Source organism: Lates calcarifer, linkage group LG13 (genome assembly GCF_001640805.2).
Source record: "Lates calcarifer isolate ASB-BC8 linkage group LG13, TLL_Latcal_v3, whole genome shotgun sequence".
Classification (NCBI taxonomy): Eukaryota; Metazoa; Chordata; class Actinopteri; family Centropomidae; genus Lates; species Lates calcarifer.
In genome coordinates this window covers 4343145-4362409 of record NC_066845.1, presented here as the reverse complement: position 1 = coordinate 4362409, position 19265 = coordinate 4343145, and the positions used below count along the sequence as shown (strand labels likewise).

General features: G+C 36.6%; 2 protein-coding genes and 1 long non-coding RNA gene across 3 annotated transcripts; 1 reads left to right on the top strand and 2 right to left on the bottom strand.

The window, feature by feature from the left end:
• The first annotated feature begins 159 nt into the window (after window positions 1–159).
• LOC108881677 (uncharacterized) lies at window positions 160–7709 on the top strand. The gene is made up of 4 exons (XR_001960663.2): window positions 160–519; window positions 1066–1109; window positions 2745–2809; window positions 4017–7709. It is a non-coding gene; the product is annotated as an uncharacterized LOC108881677 (long non-coding RNA).
• Window positions 7710–9530: 1821 nt separating this feature from the next.
• polb (polymerase (DNA directed), beta) lies at window positions 9531–14586 on the bottom strand. Its single transcript, XM_018673689.2, has 14 exons — window positions 14390–14586; window positions 14039–14096; window positions 13408–13474; window positions 12744–12818; window positions 12568–12626; window positions 12398–12447; window positions 12189–12240; window positions 12032–12086; window positions 11873–11945; window positions 11698–11768; window positions 11497–11583; window positions 11283–11350; window positions 10809–10948; window positions 9531–10671 (listed from the first exon to the last, which is right to left on the bottom strand). Exons 1-14 carry the CDS (start codon window positions 14448–14450, stop codon window positions 10577–10579), a joined length of 1011 nt encoding a protein of 336 aa, XP_018529205.1. The 5' UTR covers window positions 14451–14586; the 3' UTR covers window positions 9531–10576.
• Window positions 14587–14694: 108 nt separating this feature from the next.
• enkd1 (enkurin domain containing 1) lies at window positions 14695–18691 on the bottom strand. The gene is made up of 9 exons (XM_018673661.2): window positions 18457–18691; window positions 18040–18162; window positions 17065–17155; window positions 16585–16809; window positions 16268–16440; window positions 16038–16181; window positions 15667–15809; window positions 15385–15521; window positions 14695–15264 (listed from the first exon to the last, which is right to left on the bottom strand). The coding sequence occupies exons 3-9, from the start codon at window positions 17147–17149 to the stop codon at window positions 15104–15106; spliced, it is 1068 nt and encodes a 355-aa protein (XP_018529177.1). The 5' UTR covers window positions 17150–17155; window positions 18040–18162; window positions 18457–18691; the 3' UTR covers window positions 14695–15103.
• Between the last annotated feature and the right edge of the window lie 574 nt (window positions 18692–19265).

The window sequence follows — 19265 nt, the reverse complement described above, 5'->3', positions numbered from 1 at the left end:
GAAACAAGAAAACATAGCCGCATTTTACGGTGGCCCTCAAATGTCAAAACACAGCAACATTTCGGATTACGGAAAGGGTGGGACACATTATTATTATTATTATTATTATTATTATTATTATTATTATTATTATATTTTATAATACATCCATGATTCAGACTTTATCGGTACCCTACCTTCCCCCTGGATGTATTATAAGAGCAATCGGATGCAGTTGCTAGGCGCCATAGAACTTGCTGACCAATTGGCGTTTTTTCTGCCGTTGTTAGCTAGTGTATGTGTTGTTATTGGCCGCATTGTGTGTCGTCATCGGCCTTTGACCTTCTTGGGAGGAGCCAGAGAGGCGGAGAAACGAAGTCGGAAAGCAGATAAAACCCAATGATTGATCGTTTCCTCGGTTTGTCAGTTCTGTGAGAAAACTTAATTACCGGAGAAGTCTGGATGCTTAAACAAGCTTTGGAGATGCTGTTTTGTCGAACATGAATGAGGCTGGACACCGAATACACCAGCGACACCAAGGTAAGGCTAATGAACGAACTAGCTGGCGGCTAGCATTAGCCTTCATTAGCCGGCGAGCGTTAGCGTTAGCCTTTTCTTTTATTGATTTATCCTTTGGCCTCATTTCCATTTTCAGTCGTTTTTATCGCATGGGTAAGAGTGTGTTTGTGTTTCCGTCACTGAGGCATGCTTGACATGAGTTTGTGGACCCCCAACTTGGATGGGTGAAAACACAAGGAGCTCTTGATAGTCCGTTTAAATCCCTGTTGTAATTGTTAAGTCACTTTACCGACATTTTGCATCTCTCTGTAACTCCATGTTCCATCCTAGTCATTTTAACTTAGTTTATATTGGTTTATCGTCTATTTGTGGTCATTTTGTATGATATTGCGTTTGACCCTGGGTGCGTAACACCCGGATGTCAGCGTTAGCAGTAGTGGCGAGTGTTAGCATTAGTGTTGAACGGTAGCATTAGCCTTATCTCTAAATTATGTCTGGATGTTTTTCTCTTTTGTCGTTGTTTTTATTTGCGTGGGTTAAAGTGTGTTTGTGTTTCTGTGATTATAGCGTCCCTGACATGAGTTGTGGGCACCTTACGGAGGCAAGGCAAGGTAACTGTTTGTCGTCTGTTTGTCTGATTATCATTTCCTTGTGATCATTGTCTATTTGTGTGTCCACAAATAGACACTGTCTTGGACTGTCTTGGACTGACATGTCCTTCACAAGCCACATGACCACATCTGTATCTCCCATTGTGTGTCTATTTGTGGTCTTATTGCATCATTTTTCGACTTCATTTGGCTAGATCACATGTATTTATTGTCAGCTTCAATATTGTCTCTTGGTGATCGTTCTTACTGCGTCTCTGTAGTTCTGTGTCCATTCCTGATCGTTTTACCTATTCCTTTAGTCATTTTTTTGTTTCATTGTGGAAGTTAAGCATCTCATCGTTTCATTGTTATCTGTCGTTTTTAGCGTCTTTGTAGATTTGTGACAGTAATCTGTCCATAGCCATCTGTTGACCCACTGTTGTGTATATTAGTGATCAGTAATTTGTTTGTGGCGTCTTAATACTTGATCGGCTCAGGTACGTTATGATATGTTAAATTCGAGCTTGAAAACTAAATTTGAACTTATTTTAAAGAAAACTATAATGTAACTGGAAAGGAAGTCACAAAATGCAAAACAATGCAGGTGCATTTTTAAGTGTCTCTGTATGAGTTTCTAACTTCTAACTGAAGCTGTGTGAGACCTTCTAACTGAACTTCTTTCCACAAATGGAACATAAAAATTGAAAAGAGTATCAATAACAAAAATAAACAAAACTGCTTTTTTCTTGGTCATTTATCTTAGTCTTATTTCTTTTAAGTGCAAACTATAATAAAAATACTACTCAATACTGTGCAAACAGAGACTGACCAAATTTTTCTTCAAGCATGATATAGAGCTAAGAGATGGTTTCAGCTACGCAGCCTGGACTAAGATATGGTCTTGGAACTGAGAGTGACGTCACCTATGAGCTGACGGCCCCTTAGACATCCACAGATAAAAACTGAACAGTACTATGTGTATGACTGACTTAATGTGAAACTAATTAGACAGAACTGCTATAAACAGTAAAATTAGCAGAGTGTTCACTACCATTGATGGGAGAAGTAGCTATCTTTAATTTTTATGTCAGGGTTGGTGGGTTTTCTCAGACTTTCCGGGTTGGAAATCCAACTTCATTGGGCGTTCCAGTTGACTCAGAAATTACGACTTCTAAGTATAACTGGAACACACAATAATTTTGTCGGTTATGCTAGTTGCAGCTGAATATTGTCTCATGAGGCAGCTTTTCACTTGACAAGAAATACCATCACATTTTAATATCACAAGGTGTTGTCCCACCCCTAGTGATTAGTCACTTGTTTGTTTGGACTTAATGCTTGATTGAGCAAAGTTTGGTGTTAAATGCTTGAAAACTACATTTTGACTCTGTGCCCCTCCACAATGTATGACCCGAGATTACAGTTAGAAATCATTACACCAAAATTTAAGCATCTCATGTCAAATTTATGCTTTCAGATTTTTTTACATTGCTTTTCTCTTTAGAGCCAGTCCAAGCTTTGTTTGTAATTGTCATGACTTTAGTGTTTAGTTTTGCTGTGTCTGTTGTGTTCCCCTACACTGTGTGGGTTTTAGTGGTAAAAAGTTTCCGTTACTATTTTGTAGGAGCTAATCAGTGTTGTACTTGTGTTTTCCAGGTCTACTTGTTCAGCTGCTCCAGCTTCGACAGAGACACCAATAACATCACCTTACAGACCAACAGGTATGTGTCTGAAACATTTACTCAGTCTGAAAAATATGTGTTGATGAGCTGAATTATTCATGTCAGCAATCACTTTCGTTGTTTTGTTTTTTTTTGTTTAGTGTGACCGAGTAAATCCCAGCTCAAATCTTGGTATTTATTCAATTTATTACTGAATATAATAAGAACTGATTAACTGTGTCTATTGAATCAGAAGAAAAGAACTAATTATAATTGCTCAGAGCTCAAGGTGATGTTTTCAGATGTTTTGCTTAATCAGCAGTATTTACTATTTATCATATGACAAAGAAAACTATTAAATTCTCACCTCTCAAGCCTCTTTCTTGAGGCAAATATTGGACATTATTGGTTTTAAAAGATATCAGAATAGTTGTCAATATACTGTCTGTGGACAAATTGACTGTAGCTCTCCTCACCTTCTCACCAAATGATATCAAATACATCAGAACCAACAAATGCTAATTTTTCTGTCTTGGATTGTTTTTGTTAAGGATCAGTCAAAATGGGACTGAAAATATCTTAACTTCAGTTTAATTGTACATGATCAGAAATTCTTAATTATGTGTATGTGCTAGACACACTAGACTACACCATACAAAACAGTATTGATTCTACGAATAAAATGTTGGAGTGAGTTGTTCATAGGTGTGTTAATTTTAACTGGTGGTCAGAGGGTGATTTTAAAAATATCTTTACAGTGCATAACGACCAGTTCTACACTTATTTACTTAAAGTTTTTCACATAAGCAGCTGTTAAGACCTTTGTAAATGTGGTTATTCATTAAACTGAAGCAACACAAAGACATTTTAAATGTGTGTTAATAAGAAGAAGGTTGAAATGTGAAATAATGATTCTGTATGTGACCATCTGTGGTGGAAGAAATACTCAGACCTTTTACAAAATAATAATAAATGACACAGGTTAAAATCCTGCATTCAAAAATTTACTCAACTGATAGTGTTTATTATTGTTGTGCACTTCACAGTAACATACATGATTGCTTCAGTGATTAGTTGATAGCCACACAGTTAATAATCATTATACTTTTTCCCAAATATTTGTTGTTCTTCTTCAGATGATGACAGTCTGTTGTTCATTTTCTGAAACAGTCCTCTAATGTTTGTTAAATGTTCTGGTTCAGCTGTCATGTTGAATATTTATGCACTGATCATTTTCCTTTGTATGTTTCTCTTTGATTTCCTCCAGGTATCATCACTTGGTCCACGATCGGACAGACGTTGTCCGCAATCATAGAGATGTAGTCCACGATCTCAGAGAGTCTTCGTACGATGAGGAACTTCTTTGAGGCCTCCAGGTAATTTACAAACAGCTTTACATCAACTGTCCAACACAGAACATTGACATTAAATTATATATCTTCAGTAATTGATCTGAAGTTTCAATAGTTTGATTTGTCACAAAAAGACTTCTCATTATTTATTTACATAGTTCATGAATGTACAGTTCAAAGAAAATGAATTTAAAACATCAGTGTTATCATAGAAGTAAAAAATAATGTATGAGCAATCTGTATTAACAGAAGTAATGTATAAATAGTAATATTAAAAGTAAGATTTAATAGTCAAAGTAATCTGTTACTAGATGTAGTTTGCAACAGTAAGACTTACCTGTAAATTTAGAAGTAATATATAATAAGAAAAGTGATATGTAATGGTTAATATAATATTAGAGGTAACAGTAAAAGTAATCTTTAATATAAAAGCAATGCAGAAGCAATAGTAATCCAAAATAGAAGTAAAAATGTCACCTAAGAGATCAAAAATGTCATTAGAGAAAGCCCGAAAAATGTCATATTTCAGTAAGCCATGTAAAATCATCAAATATTCTGGTTCAGCTGTAATGTTAAATATTTATCTGTGTTTTCATGGTTAAACTGTTGATGAGGAATGGGTAGTAGTGTATTGATCATTTTCCTTTGTATGTTTCTCTTTGATTTCCTCTAGGTGTCACAACTTTGTCCATGACCAGAGACATATTTTGTCAGTCTGTACTTGTACACTTGTAGCTGGAGGTTAGGGTTAGGGCTTTTAGCCAGAGATTAGTTTTTAGCCTCAATTAGACAATTTAATTGTAAGCTGCAAGCAGAGAATAGTTGGCATTTCTGCATTACAAAATCATTTTTGTGATAATTCGAAACTCAAAAGTTAAGCTACAAAACTATTGAGTCTGTTCTAAACAACATTTAACAAACCACAGCGAAGATAATGACAATGATGTTTGACCACTTGGAGACAGTTTGTTTTATTCTCTCACCCCAAACTTAATGTAGTGATGAGCACATATGATGATATGCTTACTGAAGTCTTATACATCACTAAACATCTTAAAGAATATTTAACTGCTTTTGTTGTCCTCTTCGGGTGATGCAGTCTTCTCCTCCTCCTGCAGAGACAGAACATGTTAATCACAGAAACTGTCCAAAACTTCAAGTTCTGAAACTTTATTACAAATAGAATTAAAAAGAAAAAGACAAAGTTAATTATCCCTCAAATGCCTCTATTACTACATACTTTTCCTATTCTTGTAGCTTTCTGACCACAAACTATACTGAAACTATACTCCCATTTTTGTGCCTGACTGTACGATGACATTTTTATTTATTTATTTATTTTTTTTTTAAACCATTTTTGATGCTTCCCTATACTGTGGTGTTTTTTGACATTTCTGACCACAAACTATACTGACATTTTTTCACATTTTTATGCCTTACTATGCTATGACTTTTTTTCAAACCATTTTTGATGCCTTACTATACTGTGGCATTTTTTGACCACACAGTATACTGTGGTGTTTTTTATGCCTTACTATAACATGACATTTTTACTTCTATTTTGGATTCTATATTACAGATTACTTTTACCTCTAATATTAGATTACTTTTTAAAAAATTAAATATTACTTCTAAATTTACAGATAACTTTTAATGTTGCAATTATTTGCATTACATCTTACTTCTGATATTACTAGAGATCATGTATACATTAGTTTTATATTGCAGATTACTTCTATTGTTACACTTTTCTGATATACTGAATACTGAACATAAACAATTTAATGTCAGTGCTCTGTGTTGGACAGTTGATGTAAAGCTGTTTGTCATTTACCTGGAGGCCTCAAAGAAGTTCCTCATCGTACGAAGACACTCTGAGATCGTGGACGATGTCATCTGGAAGAAATCAAAGAGAAACATACAGAGGAAAATGATCAGTACACTACTACCTATTCCTCATCAACAGTTTGATGAAACACAGATAAATACTCAATATTACAGCTGAACCAAAACATTTAACAAACATTAGGGGGCTGTTTCAGAAAATAAAGAGTTGACTGTCATCACCTCCTGAAGAACAAACAACAACAAATATTTGGGAAAAAGTATAATGATTATTAACTGTGTGTCTATTAACTAATTACTGAAGCAATCATGTATGTTACTGTGAAGTGCACAACAATAATAAACACTATCAGTTGAGTAAATTTTTGTATGCAGGATTTTAACTTGTGTTGTCTATTATTCTTTAGTAAAAAGTCTGAGTATTTCTTCCTCCGCAGATGGTCATATACAGGATCATTATTTCACATTTCAACATTATTATTATTAACACATATTTACAATATTTTTGTGTTGTTTCAGTTTAATGAATAATAAGTAAATTTAAGTGTAGAACTGGTCGTTATGCACTGTAAAGATATTTTTAAAATCACCCTCTGATTACCAGTTAAAATTAACATGAACAACTCACTCCAAAGTTTTATTGAAATTGTTTTGTATGGTGTAGTCTAGTGTGTCTAGCACATAAACATAATTATGTACAATTAAACTGAAGTTAAGATATTTTTCAGTCCCATTTTGACTGATCCTTAACAAAAACAATCCAAGACAGAAAATGTAGCATTTGTTGATTCTGATGTATTTGATATCATTTGGTGAGAAGGTGAGGAGAGCCACAGTCAATTTGTCCACAGACAGAACATTGACAACTATTCATATTTTTTTAAACCAAGAATTCAAATATTTGCTTGGAGGCAGCGAGAGAGAGAGGGAAAGGAGACAGAAAGAGAGCAAGTGTGAGAATTAGAAAGAGTGAGGGAGAGAGACGGAGAGAGACTGAGAGAAACAGCGAGAGAGAGCGAGCTGATGAACTATGTAAATAAACTTAAATAATGAGAAGTCTTTTTGGGACAAATCAAACTATTCAGACTTCAGATCAATTACTGAAGATAGAAATTTTAATGTCAGTGCTCTGTGTTGGACAGCTGATGTAAAGCTGTTTGTCATTTACCTGGAGGTCTCTGTCCTGGTCTCAAAGAACTTCTTCATCGTATGAAGACTCAGCAATCGTGGACGATGTCTCTCTGATTGTGGACTACGCCTCTATGATCATCGACAATGTCTCTCTGACTGTGTGCGATGCCGTCAAATCGGTGACCCCAGTCTCTGCCGATTCTTGCACAGATCTCTGCGAATCATGGACAATGTCACTCTCATCTTTGACAAGGTCTCTGCGGTCATGGACAATGTCTCTGATGGTGGACGATGTCTCAGTGATCATGGACTATGTCATGGGCGAAGTGGTGACACCTGGATGAAATCAAAGTGAAACATACAAAGGAAAATGATCAATACACTACTACCTATTCCTCATCAACAGTTTAACCATGAAAAAACACTATATTCAACATTACAGCTAAACCAGAACATTAGTTTAGGAGTGTCTCAGAAAATTGTCTGTTTACCGTTACAAATGACAAGAAAAAGCATCAAATCTTTAATAATCAATAACAATAAATATCTGGGAAAAAAATAACTAAAATGATTGTCTTAAATCTTAAATTTCTATATTAATTGCCAGTCATCTAATCACTGAAGGAATTGTGTATAGTACTGTGAACTGCATGATAAAAACTTTGACTTCAGTAATTTAAAAAAGAAACATTTTTGAAAGCAGGGTTTTAACTTCTGGTATTTTTTAATTATACTGTAGTCCACGGGCAGAAAAGTAACTGACAACTATTTTGAGTTTTTAAAAATTATTATAACTAGTACTATTTTCTGACAATTTATAGAGTAATCAGTTATTATTACATTCAATACTAAACTTAATAAATACCAAGGATTTAAACAATAACACTGTTACTAGTCTCAAGTCACCACAAACAAATTTATTATCAATAATATACCCAACAGGGGATCAATTGATGGCAATGGACAGATTACCACCACAAAGCTACAAAGACACACAAAATGAGACAAAAACTGAGTCGCAAAACGATCACATTGAGATGTTTAACTGCCACACTGAAACACAAAATGGCCACAAAGAAACGTTAAATGACCTGGAATAGACACAAAACTACAAAGACAGACCGGTGCAAAACAACCACGAAGAATCTGACGATTAGTAGATGGTAAAACAGCCAGCTAGATGTAATCTGTCTGGGTAATTGTCTGCAGAGTAATTGTAAAGGGATGCAAGTGGAGTTATAAACACACAAAATGACTGCTAATCAGTTACCACCCTCCGCAACTCATGTTTTAGTCACAGAAACACAAACACACTTAAACCCACGCAAATAAAAACGACGCCAAAAAGCCGAAAAGATGTCATTTAAAGATAAGGCTAATGCTAACGTTCAATGCTAGAGCTAGCGCTCGCCACTAATGCTAATGCTAAGACTCAGGTGTAAAAAGCCAGGTAGAGACGCTGGTACAAAATGACCACAAATAGCCAACGACCAAATCACCATAAAGTGAGTTAAAATGACCAGATATCGTTAATGCTAAGGCTAGTCGCTAACTGTTTGCCTTACCTTCGTGCAGCGGGTGTGTTCAGCGTCCAGTCTCACTCGTGTTCGACGAAAAAGAGCAGCTCCATAGTTTCTTTTAGCACCCAGGCCATTTTTTTTCAAAGTACTAGCAAACAGAGGCAGCGGTTCAAACTTGGTTTAAATCTGTTTTCCGCCTTCGTTTCTCCGCCTCTCTGCGCGCCTCCTGGATGTCGTAGCCAATAACGAGAGACGTCGCGGCGAATGACGACATACGTAGTTATATCAGCGTAGTGATGAAGCAGTGCAATAGATAACTGTTACCTAATGGCTCATTCCATGCCTAACAGGAAAACTATTAACATACATACATTACTCTCCTGTTATTGCAGTGAGATTTTCTGTGCTGACATAGGTATTGGTCACAGCACCTCATAAGAGTCAGACAACGATGCACATGTCTATTAGCTTGAGCTAATCAGTTTGACGTTTTGTAACATTTTCTCCAGCCCTTGTGTATTTGCAGTATGGTCCTGGACTTTAAAAACATACTGCATCGAGCTGAAATTGAACCGGCATCCTCTGAATCACCAGGCAGGCATTTGATAACCTGAGCCAATTTGTCTGATGCTATGTTGTGGTTTCTTCTGGCCTTTGAGCATTTGCAATTAGTCCTGGACTTAGAAGTTCATTAAAACTTGTTAGAATCAATCTTATATCATCAGAGCGTCAAAACAGTCTTTCAATGGCTTGCACTATTGGACCAAAGATACTTTAAGTTCTTCTCTTGAGTCATTAAGTCGTTCATCTGGGCTGTGGACTTTTTTAAAACAAAGTTTCTTTGGTGGCAAGGAGGAAGCTGAGGCAATATTCATACGTATATGGAAACCAAAGGAAAAAAAATAAAAAAATAAATAAAATCTAATACCATAATCTTTTTCACACCTTTATTTTACTCACTCACATCGTTTTTTCCTTAAATATTTTCTGAACTATTTCCAATCATCCACATACAAAACTGACTTAAAACCTATTCCTAACATTCATGTTCCAGTTACAGATGACATTTTGTATTACAGGATACACTGATTTCATCCACCTGGTTTTGTCGTCACCTGGTTAGCTTTATTATTTTTATCCACTGCTTTCTAAAGCCCCCCTGAAAACTGAAGATACAATAATTCCCTGATTTACGCAAAGGTAATCCCTCCATGTAATCCACACAACTACTCTTTCAGTGTAACAGTCATATTCATGCATCATCAAAAACTGAGAAAAATCTATATTCTCATGTGTCCAAAATTAGAGCTTATAACCAAAAACTGAGCCAATTAACCACAAATATTGTTTGCATCATTGTATGTCAACTTTCATCATTATAGGTTCACCCAAATTGGAATTTCAGTACTAAAAGCTTAAAAACACACACTCAAATTTCCATGACAATGCTGTCTTGTTTGCATGTGTAACAACTACATATTAAAATAGATGCATAACTCAAGCAAAGTACTAAAGGGCACAACTGGCATGACAGTGGTGATGATAGTGGTTCACATTATCCATGATGGATGAATAACAACTGAAACAGAAGCCAATCCACATTAAGACCACTGCTCACAGGTTATGTTATAATCTGGAATATCAAAAAGTAAAGCTACCTAATTGTGGTAAAAAAAAAATAAGAAAATAAAATAAATTACTGTTGAGCATGATTTAAAAACTTGATTAAAAATTAAACTCATAAGGCTTCATACGCAACCATGATGACTTATACTAGGGTGAAAACAAAATAACAATTTTGTTGGGCAGAGTATGTGTGTATAATTTCAATTTAAGACAGTAAAAAATGTCAAAAACAAATAATTAAAAAGTCTTTCACAGTTGTTTTCTTTTCAGTAACATAGCTGAAAGACTAACACACAAACACATTTGTACACATGCTTCTGAACTTGTTTACAGGGGAAGCTGTATCTGTAACTTCACTCGCTGCGATCCTTTGGCTCTCTATATTTGTACTGGATGTATTCAAAGATGTCCCTCTCACTATCCACCAACAGTGGCTCTCCTGCCACACCTACAACAGATCAACAAAGAAAAATAGCTGATATGAAAAACTGGAAGCATGAATCATTGGTAACTGACTGATGACAGAAATGACAAAGGACTGGAACAGGGTTTAGATGGGTCATGCCATATTTCACTGGTACTCACCAGTGACCCCGAGTGGTCGTATGGTGTACTCATTAAGAGTGAAGCCCTTCTCCAGAGCATGGGTTCTCATATTTTTATTGAAGATATCACTTCCAGTGAAATACAGAACTCCACAGTAGTACTGGTCCTTGGGAATTAACCTTGGGGAAATGGGGAAAGAAAAGTCAAACAGCAGGAACAAACAGCTGATTAGAAGAACAAACAAACAGAGAGTTGTCTCTTTGCTGTTTTTACCATATATTCACATTTACAATACTAAACTGGGTCTGTTTGATATTGTAGTCGATAGAGGCAGTGTTTTGATTGGAAAATCATTATTTGATCCCCTAAGCAAATGAAATCACATCATTATCCTCACAAAGGATAATCAATCCCTACCCACTGACACAGTCCATGCTGTTTTGTATAAATATACAGTATGCTTAAAAAAAAAACCTAAACTATTAATACTGAGAGCAATATAAAGGAGGGCACCTAATATCAATACGCCTGTGAGGGTATTCTTCCTCATCTTCATCACTCTGCTGCAGCTGGCAGACTCCCTAGAAAAACAAGATCCAGAACATCGTGACCACAGTCATGCGCTTCATGGGTTGGGTATAGTTACTGTACTAACTGCGTTACCAGTAACAACATCAAAAACATACAGCTGAGCACATGGGACAAAATAAGCACAGACAGGCCTCACCATGAACTTGGTGTCTCCTTTGGACAGAGTGTCGGTCACGAACCCAATGGACTCCAAATGGTCGACCACGGCGTGGAGGAGCTTGGGCTGGGAAAAAAAATGGAGTAAAATGAATTAGAAAAGGATAAAACAAGTTGACCTGCATGGCAACACACATCATTTACAACAGGATTAGTGAGCTACAGTAGAGACAAGTCATACCTGTTTCTCAGTCTGAGAAGTATACTTTGGGTGGGTCAGCAAAATATCAATATCACCACTCGATGCAGCACCTGGAAATTATAAATTATGTGTCAATATCATGATATGGTTTGAAAGTTTGAACTCCTACCATTTACTGAACATCAGCTGTAATAAAGAAAGAGAAACATTTTACCTCTTCTGTAACTTCCACAGATGGTTCCAATATATTCTGTATCAATTTTCTCCAACTCTCCAAGAATCAGCATCTAAACAAAAGCATCAGTACACAGAGTTAGAAAACTCTAAATTAAACTCATCTGAAGAGAACAGAAAAATGGAAATGCTTGATCACCTCCATCTTTTCCATTTCCGCACGTGGAATCCTCTTTTCAAACTCCTCAAAGTATCTAAAGGCACAAAAATAACACATGTATATCAATATAGGAAAACACATTTTATTTTGATACTGATGAATTACACATTCAGAAAAAACATTGAGCCATACTTACTTGAGACCAATCTGTTGATGATGGTTTAGCTTGTGCTCGATCTTTTTCAAATCTAAAAATACAGCAAAAAATAATGTTGTTTATTTGAAGTAACACCATAGCTAAATCTACAATGTGCACAACGTTTATATAGTCAATTATAACCAAATCATACAGACAAAGAATAAGATTAAACAAGGTATTTTAAAGATATTAACTACCAAACAAACCTTCTAATGTCTTCACACCTTCTTCAAAAAACTTTCTGGCAGCAGCGGGGCTAAAGCCAAGACCCAAAAGATGCAGTTTGTTACATGAAGTGCATTTGCATTCCATTGTGAATGTCCATATAAAACATTTAATAGATTTCTGATGTGGATTTCTAACACTGAAGACATACCCAATTCCAGTAACTCTGGTGAGGAAATTGATGGAAGAACTGGTGTCATCACTTCGGATCTAGGGGAAAATAATAAAGCAGCACATCAGTCTGTGTAATAAGTATTATAATTAGGCTATTATTAAACAAATAAATAGTTTGTCATCACTCATGTATTTCCCTGCCTGAAGACTCACCTTTTCCAGTTTCCGAAGTTTGCCAGTTTGAAGGAACTCATCAATCTTTTCTGCTATTTTAGCTCCAACACCATCCTGTTGAAATGTGTAAACAAACATGAGGGCACTGAGTAGCACGATCTGTAGCGGTTATGGAAGATGTCCAGAGTGGCTGTTGACAAACATTTTCAGGTTACAGAATACAATATCACATAACACACAACCACAACAACATGAGCACATTAGTGCTAGTGACGACTAATAATGATGGCACCATTTCCAGTTTCCAGACGTCAGTATGCTGAAATGACCTGTCTAAAAGCAGCAAAGATCAAATCATCTATCATGGTCAAGTCTGATGATGAATATGATCATTAGTTACACCACCCTACCTCTATACAAACCAAAAAACATAACACACAAACAATACAAATTTTTATACTGACTGGTTTATCATTACCAGTGTCTTCATTTACAACTATAGAACATTATAAACTTCACAAAGGTAGAATTTATTACGCGCACTTTATTACACGCAATGCAGTTACTCCATTTGTGCTTGTATTTGTTTGTAGTGTACAAAATCTCATTATGCATCACATAATGAAATGTGTCACAAATTCACTTATGTAGTATTTATAAAGATAGCTAATAAAGACATCAAAATTGTATTCAGTGCACATACCAGCTTCTTGGCCTCTTCACCACTTTTGATCTTGTTTGGGTACTTGGCAATGGTAGATGCTGCTTTCCTGGTAACAGAGCACGAGAAAAGTGATTATCTACTAGCAAAACAGCATTGATTGAATTTCTGGTATAACAAGGTTAAACAAAGTTTTATCAGAATTAATCATCAGGTTAATGATCTCCACCCCCTCTCAGTATGCTCCTTATTCTGCAGTATCCACTCACTTGCCATGTTATTAGGTACACCTAGCAAACAACAGCTCTACCACAAATCCAGCTGTCATGAAGCTTATATTGTTTAGTTTATGTTGAAACAGCTTACAAGAGGTGCTGATTCAATGTTATGGTTATTTTTGAGGCCATTAAATTGTATTTGTACTACTCCATTGTTTATACTACTGTATTACCAATATAATTCGTGTGAAAAAGTAAGTGAAGCAGGAACACCTCTCAGCATAACAATACAATTCAGCAACAACACAACCTACAACAGAAATGTTTTCTATCAACCACTGGATGTCTTACATTTCAACAGCATTATTTTTGTGTTACTCATAGCATTATGAACAATATTTAAAACCCTCATCTTAAAACAAAACATACCTCACAACTGAGCCTTCAGAACTTACCTGTATGCATTGTACTTGTGTATAGCCCTGTTGACATTTTTCTCGTAATTGGCCAGTTCTGGAAACAGACGCAAGACATTGCATGACTTCATATTTATAGTCCTGCCACTATTTCAGGAAGGCATTTAAATAGAAGGCATTTAAATGACAGGACAGTGACCATCCGCATCCCAGACTTCTAAGCAAACAAGATTAAGAAATGCGTGAAAGAAACATAATTTAGCATAGTCTGAAAAACACACTATGCCCATACTAAGTTTTATTAAGAGTTATTTTTATTTAAAAACAGAACACTGCTATCACGCTAGCTCTTGTTAGCTCAGCTCAACCGTCTGACTACTCTTCACGTACCCACAAGAAAGTCTGTAATTCCCTCATTTAGGGACTCCTGCGGTGCTTTCCTCTTGCTCATTGTGGATTTGAAAAGGTCTCAAGTGTCCTTTGGTGATTAAAACGGCCTTATATGCATGCAAAAAAAGTTAAAACCGGTTTGTGTTCTTAGTTATCCTTTAGCATATTTGCTAGCTCACGCTGAACAATGACCGACCGACGTAAGCACGTAGATGGGGTGGGGCGTACGTACTACGTCATAGATTCAAAGTGAGACACATCATGATAACAGTTTTTTAAAATGAAGCAGTGTTGATTTTCACTGATTGGCATTGAATGTTTTAATTTAAAAAATGTAATATACAGCAAGTTCACGAAAAAATCACCACCAGCCACTTACACACAAATCAAAAACAAAACTAAATAAAAATATATCGGCAAATGATACTTAAGGAGCTGATGGATTTTACCATTATGTTTACAGTGCATCAGCTTATTTCTTATTCCAAGAGAAAACTGCATGTTATTCATTAGCATTTAGCTGATATTCAGTAAACTTAGAGGCTGACCTTATGACAAAACTACATTTACATTAAAATAATCCCATATTTGACAAAGTTTGAAGTTCTGTTACATAATGCAAATACAAAATGAAAATGAATCTTGATAAAGCAGTGGATTTACAGCACCGTCTCCTCTTTCTTCTCTCCTTCTCCTCCTCTTACCCCTCATGTGTTACGAATCTATTTTTACATAAACTTTGTCCCTGGAGAATATTTTAATGGCCTCCTCGATTTCAGAAAGCCTACAGTCAAGGTGAGCCCTTTGTGAGCGAACACTCAGATTGTCAGCTTTGAGAGGGAGTGACAGCAGCTCCGTCACCAGGGCACGATGGGCTGAGGAAAAGAAAGCAACAACAGAGTTAGTCTGGCAAATATTCACTGTACATTTATTACTTTAGGTCAATGTTTACATCACAAATGTAAGGAAAGAGATAAAGAGTAACAGAGGCATACTCTCTTTGAGGGACTTCAGTGTCTCTTGTCGCTCACTCTCAGGCATCAAGGTGTGACCAGCTGGGACTGTGGGATCAGGTGCATTCCTCCTCCTCTCCTCATCCTCTTTACGCCACTGCTCCTTCCTTTCCTCTAGACTGTATGTGTGTGTTTAAGTTGCAGTGAGAGATGAAAGGATGTCAAAAATGTCAAAAACCATCTGTAGTTAAGAATCTCGTGTTCTTATCAAATTGGCTACTTTTGAGTTAATTAGGATTATGATAGTAAGGTAAGAGTACTCACTACTGAGGCACCTGTCCCTTGACTGCACTGGGCACAGGCCTCTCTCTTAGGCTTGTCATTGACTGGGACCGACGTGGCACAGTTTTTCCTGCAGCTCTGGCATTATATTTTATGAAGTCTATGTTCTGACCTTGTACCTGTAACTGTAGCCACACACAACAATGAAAGGAATTGGTAACATTTGGTAAAGATTGCAGATTCACATCAAGGTGAGCAAAATGCATATACATGTTATTTGTTTAATGCACCATTTTGGAGCACAAGACAACAATTGCAAGCCCAGAAAGAAAGAAAAAAGTAAAATCATATATACTAAACCTCTTATTGTCTGATCATGTAAGTGTGAATCAATAAGTACTGGCAATTCTCACTTGCAAATCCTGGTCACATAGAGAATTGCAGGAGGCCAGACGTTGCAAAGCTTTGGAGTGTGGTCTTGTTTGGGCAGTTAATCCACCATTGGAGTGGGCCTTCAGAAATTTTTGACACTGTGGTTTAATAGTCGGACTAGAAACCTGTATGAAAGAGACTAGATTAAAAGTGATCCAGAGGAAATACTCATAACTCAAGGACCTCCATCACAGACAGACACATTCCTCACCTGTAGCTGGGCCATCACCCGGGACGGGACATTGTCATATTTGGAGGAGGTCCACAGAGCTTTGACCGGAACTGGACGAGAATTTACTCTTTCAGCCTCCTGCTCTTTGCAGCGCCTCTGAATCTCTCGGAGACGACGCACATTCTCTTTACTGAAGTCATGTACACGCGGTTCTAAAGGAGACAAATAAGAAAAGTTGTCTCAATTAATTTGAACACAATTGCAACACACAAATTGAAAAACTAAAAATAAGAGAATATGACACTGCCATCCTTCAAGACAAAACAAGCCTCTCCCGTTTTCTGACATGCACTTACTCTGTTTGGGAACAGGGGTAATCGAAACACCTTCCAGTTTGAGTAGTTCCCCCACTACCCCTCTCTGTCCTCGTTCCAGAATATGGGTGGCATTAGGGCCAATACGGGGACGATGTGCTGGGGAACGAGCACTGTAGCAGCCGGGATACAAACTAGGATCTGGAGCAAGTGGCCCTGAGAGCAGGGCCAAAGTCCCATTGTGGTTCCCCTCTAAACGAGCACGAGCTGGAGGAGAAAAGACAGGAAAATAATGCAACTTGAGACCACAAATTATTTCTTTTGACAATGTTCTCCAAGTGTGGAGGTCAGTGGAATTCACCTTGATAAAAACAATTCAAGTGTTATTGCTGTAACATCTAACAAACAGGGATAGCTATCTTAAGTTTGCAGATGTTCATTTTACTGTCTTCGGTCATCAACACATGCATAGTAAATTCTGTTTTCATTTTAGTATATCATAATCCAGTGGCTGCACCTAACCTGAAGAAGGCCGTCTGTAGTACTGAGGAAACAGAGAAGGATCCGGGGGTATTGGCCCAGATATTGATGAAGGCCCCTCACACATCTGAAGCTGTAAATTGTTAAAAATGAAAATGAAAAAAGTATTAGTTAAGAAATATAATCAAGTCACACACATAAATGTGTTTCTCACAGTGACAGTGCAATTTAAAGAAAAGCAAGACAGTAATTAACCACTGACTTCCTTAGACCTGCAGATGGTGTAACAGCTGTATTTATAGTCCATTTCAGTATCACTTTCTGATAAGGCACCATGGGTCTACAAATAAATAAATCATTTACTAATGTTTAAAGTTATAAGCAGAGGAGGATTTTCTGTAATCTAGCAACCCATAAATTCCTTTCTTTAATAGCTTATTACAGACCTATAAAACATTAGTAAATTATTAAATAATTTTTAGACCTTTACATATAAATAGGCTACACATACAGCTTTAACATCACCCGCAGGTCTAAGGAAATCAGAAAATTATGTCGTCATTCATAAATAGTGCTTTATCAGAAGCTTTATCAGTAGTGCCCACTTTACGGACAAAATATAGCTAAGTCCTTCATGGTTATAAACTTAACCACTCTGACTGTATACGGCTACGCAGACGTTTAGCTGGTTTAAGTTAATGTTTACACGTTCAGTGGTCAGTATGCGTGGTGGCTATATTGTTACTATACCGTAAACACTTTGTTAAAATGAATAAAAGAATAAATCAATCAGTCACTGTTTTGAGTACAGCTGTTCGTTAGCTCGTTACGTGTCTAACTATAGCTATTGTTAATTAGCTTGTAAAGTTGACTCATCAACACAGGCTTTGTCGACGAATCCCTGCTCAGAAACGGAACACAACCACGCGTCAAACGAAAAATATTAGCAAAAACGTACGTCGACCAAACAACTGTAACCGATAAAGTTGCATTAAGTGGTCAATTTAAATCATTTACCTTTAATATTATGTTGTTTGTCCGTTGAGGATTTTGTTCACGCGCGCTGATGACGCCAAGGTATCAACACTTGTTTCAGTAGTCTTCACCATGGCAACGGTGCAAGCGCACATAGAAATAGACCTGATAGAAAGGAGAAGTCACCAGAAGGGTGTCCTAGTACTTTTAAAATTTCATCCAAATCATTTAACTGATAAGCAGTTCGGAGTTTATCATAAATCACACATGGACACAGCGTCAGACTGCTCACAACCTCCAATAAATAGTGTGTTACAACTATGTCGTAATCACGGACCAGCCATGAACTGATTGTTGATGATTACAACAATAAAAACGGTAATAATAATATTTGAGCCTAAATTATAACTCATATGCCACTATTTAATGGGTCGTTAGCCCTAAGACGCCAGTGTTTACCTGCATTCCTCTGCCTTTCCACAGCGTATGAGTTCTATCCAGGTGTATTTCTTTGTGAAAACTCCTTGAAATCCCCGAATGTTGCCTTTCAGGCTGTGTAAACCATACCCCTAATCATAACTATTCCTAACCTACATTAAAACATAAAATTTGACTGCTGGAGCGTGCTGGGACGGTACACTGTGCACAACCTGGAATTAACGTCTCCCTGGCAGGCCTGCTTCGAGGGTATAAAAAACCGCTAACGTAGGCGATATTAGCATGAGGTTATTGCCCCCGAGCGGTGTAAGAGTCTTATTACACCAACACAAATGCGGCACAACCACATTTGTGCCACCCACTGTTGTTTCACACTGACAGCGGCTAGAATAATGTAAACAGATGACACTGTGATAAAATTCTATCATTGCAGTAATTGTATTGTAATTATATTCCTCTTTTATCTGTGTTGCTGTCCATGAGTCCATGATCCCATCTTAAATTACAAAAATCTGAGAGATTTTTAACACAGTTTAGACTAATCTAAAAAAAAAAAAAAAAGAAGTAAAAAAAGAAAAAGAAAAAACATTATTTTTGGTACGCATTTGTAGAAAAATCAGGATAGCACGCCTAACCTCGTGATATTTCCTTGATATAATAAATACTACTAATAAAACTATAAAGACTTTTCCTGTGGTCATTTGTGCTTATACCTATACCAAACACCTACTGAGCCCCAAAGAACTTCTCAGCATTAATGTCCACCATGAGAACTCGATGTACATATGTAAAACAAAAACGTACAGTAAACTGTTTGATACGTTTTTTCC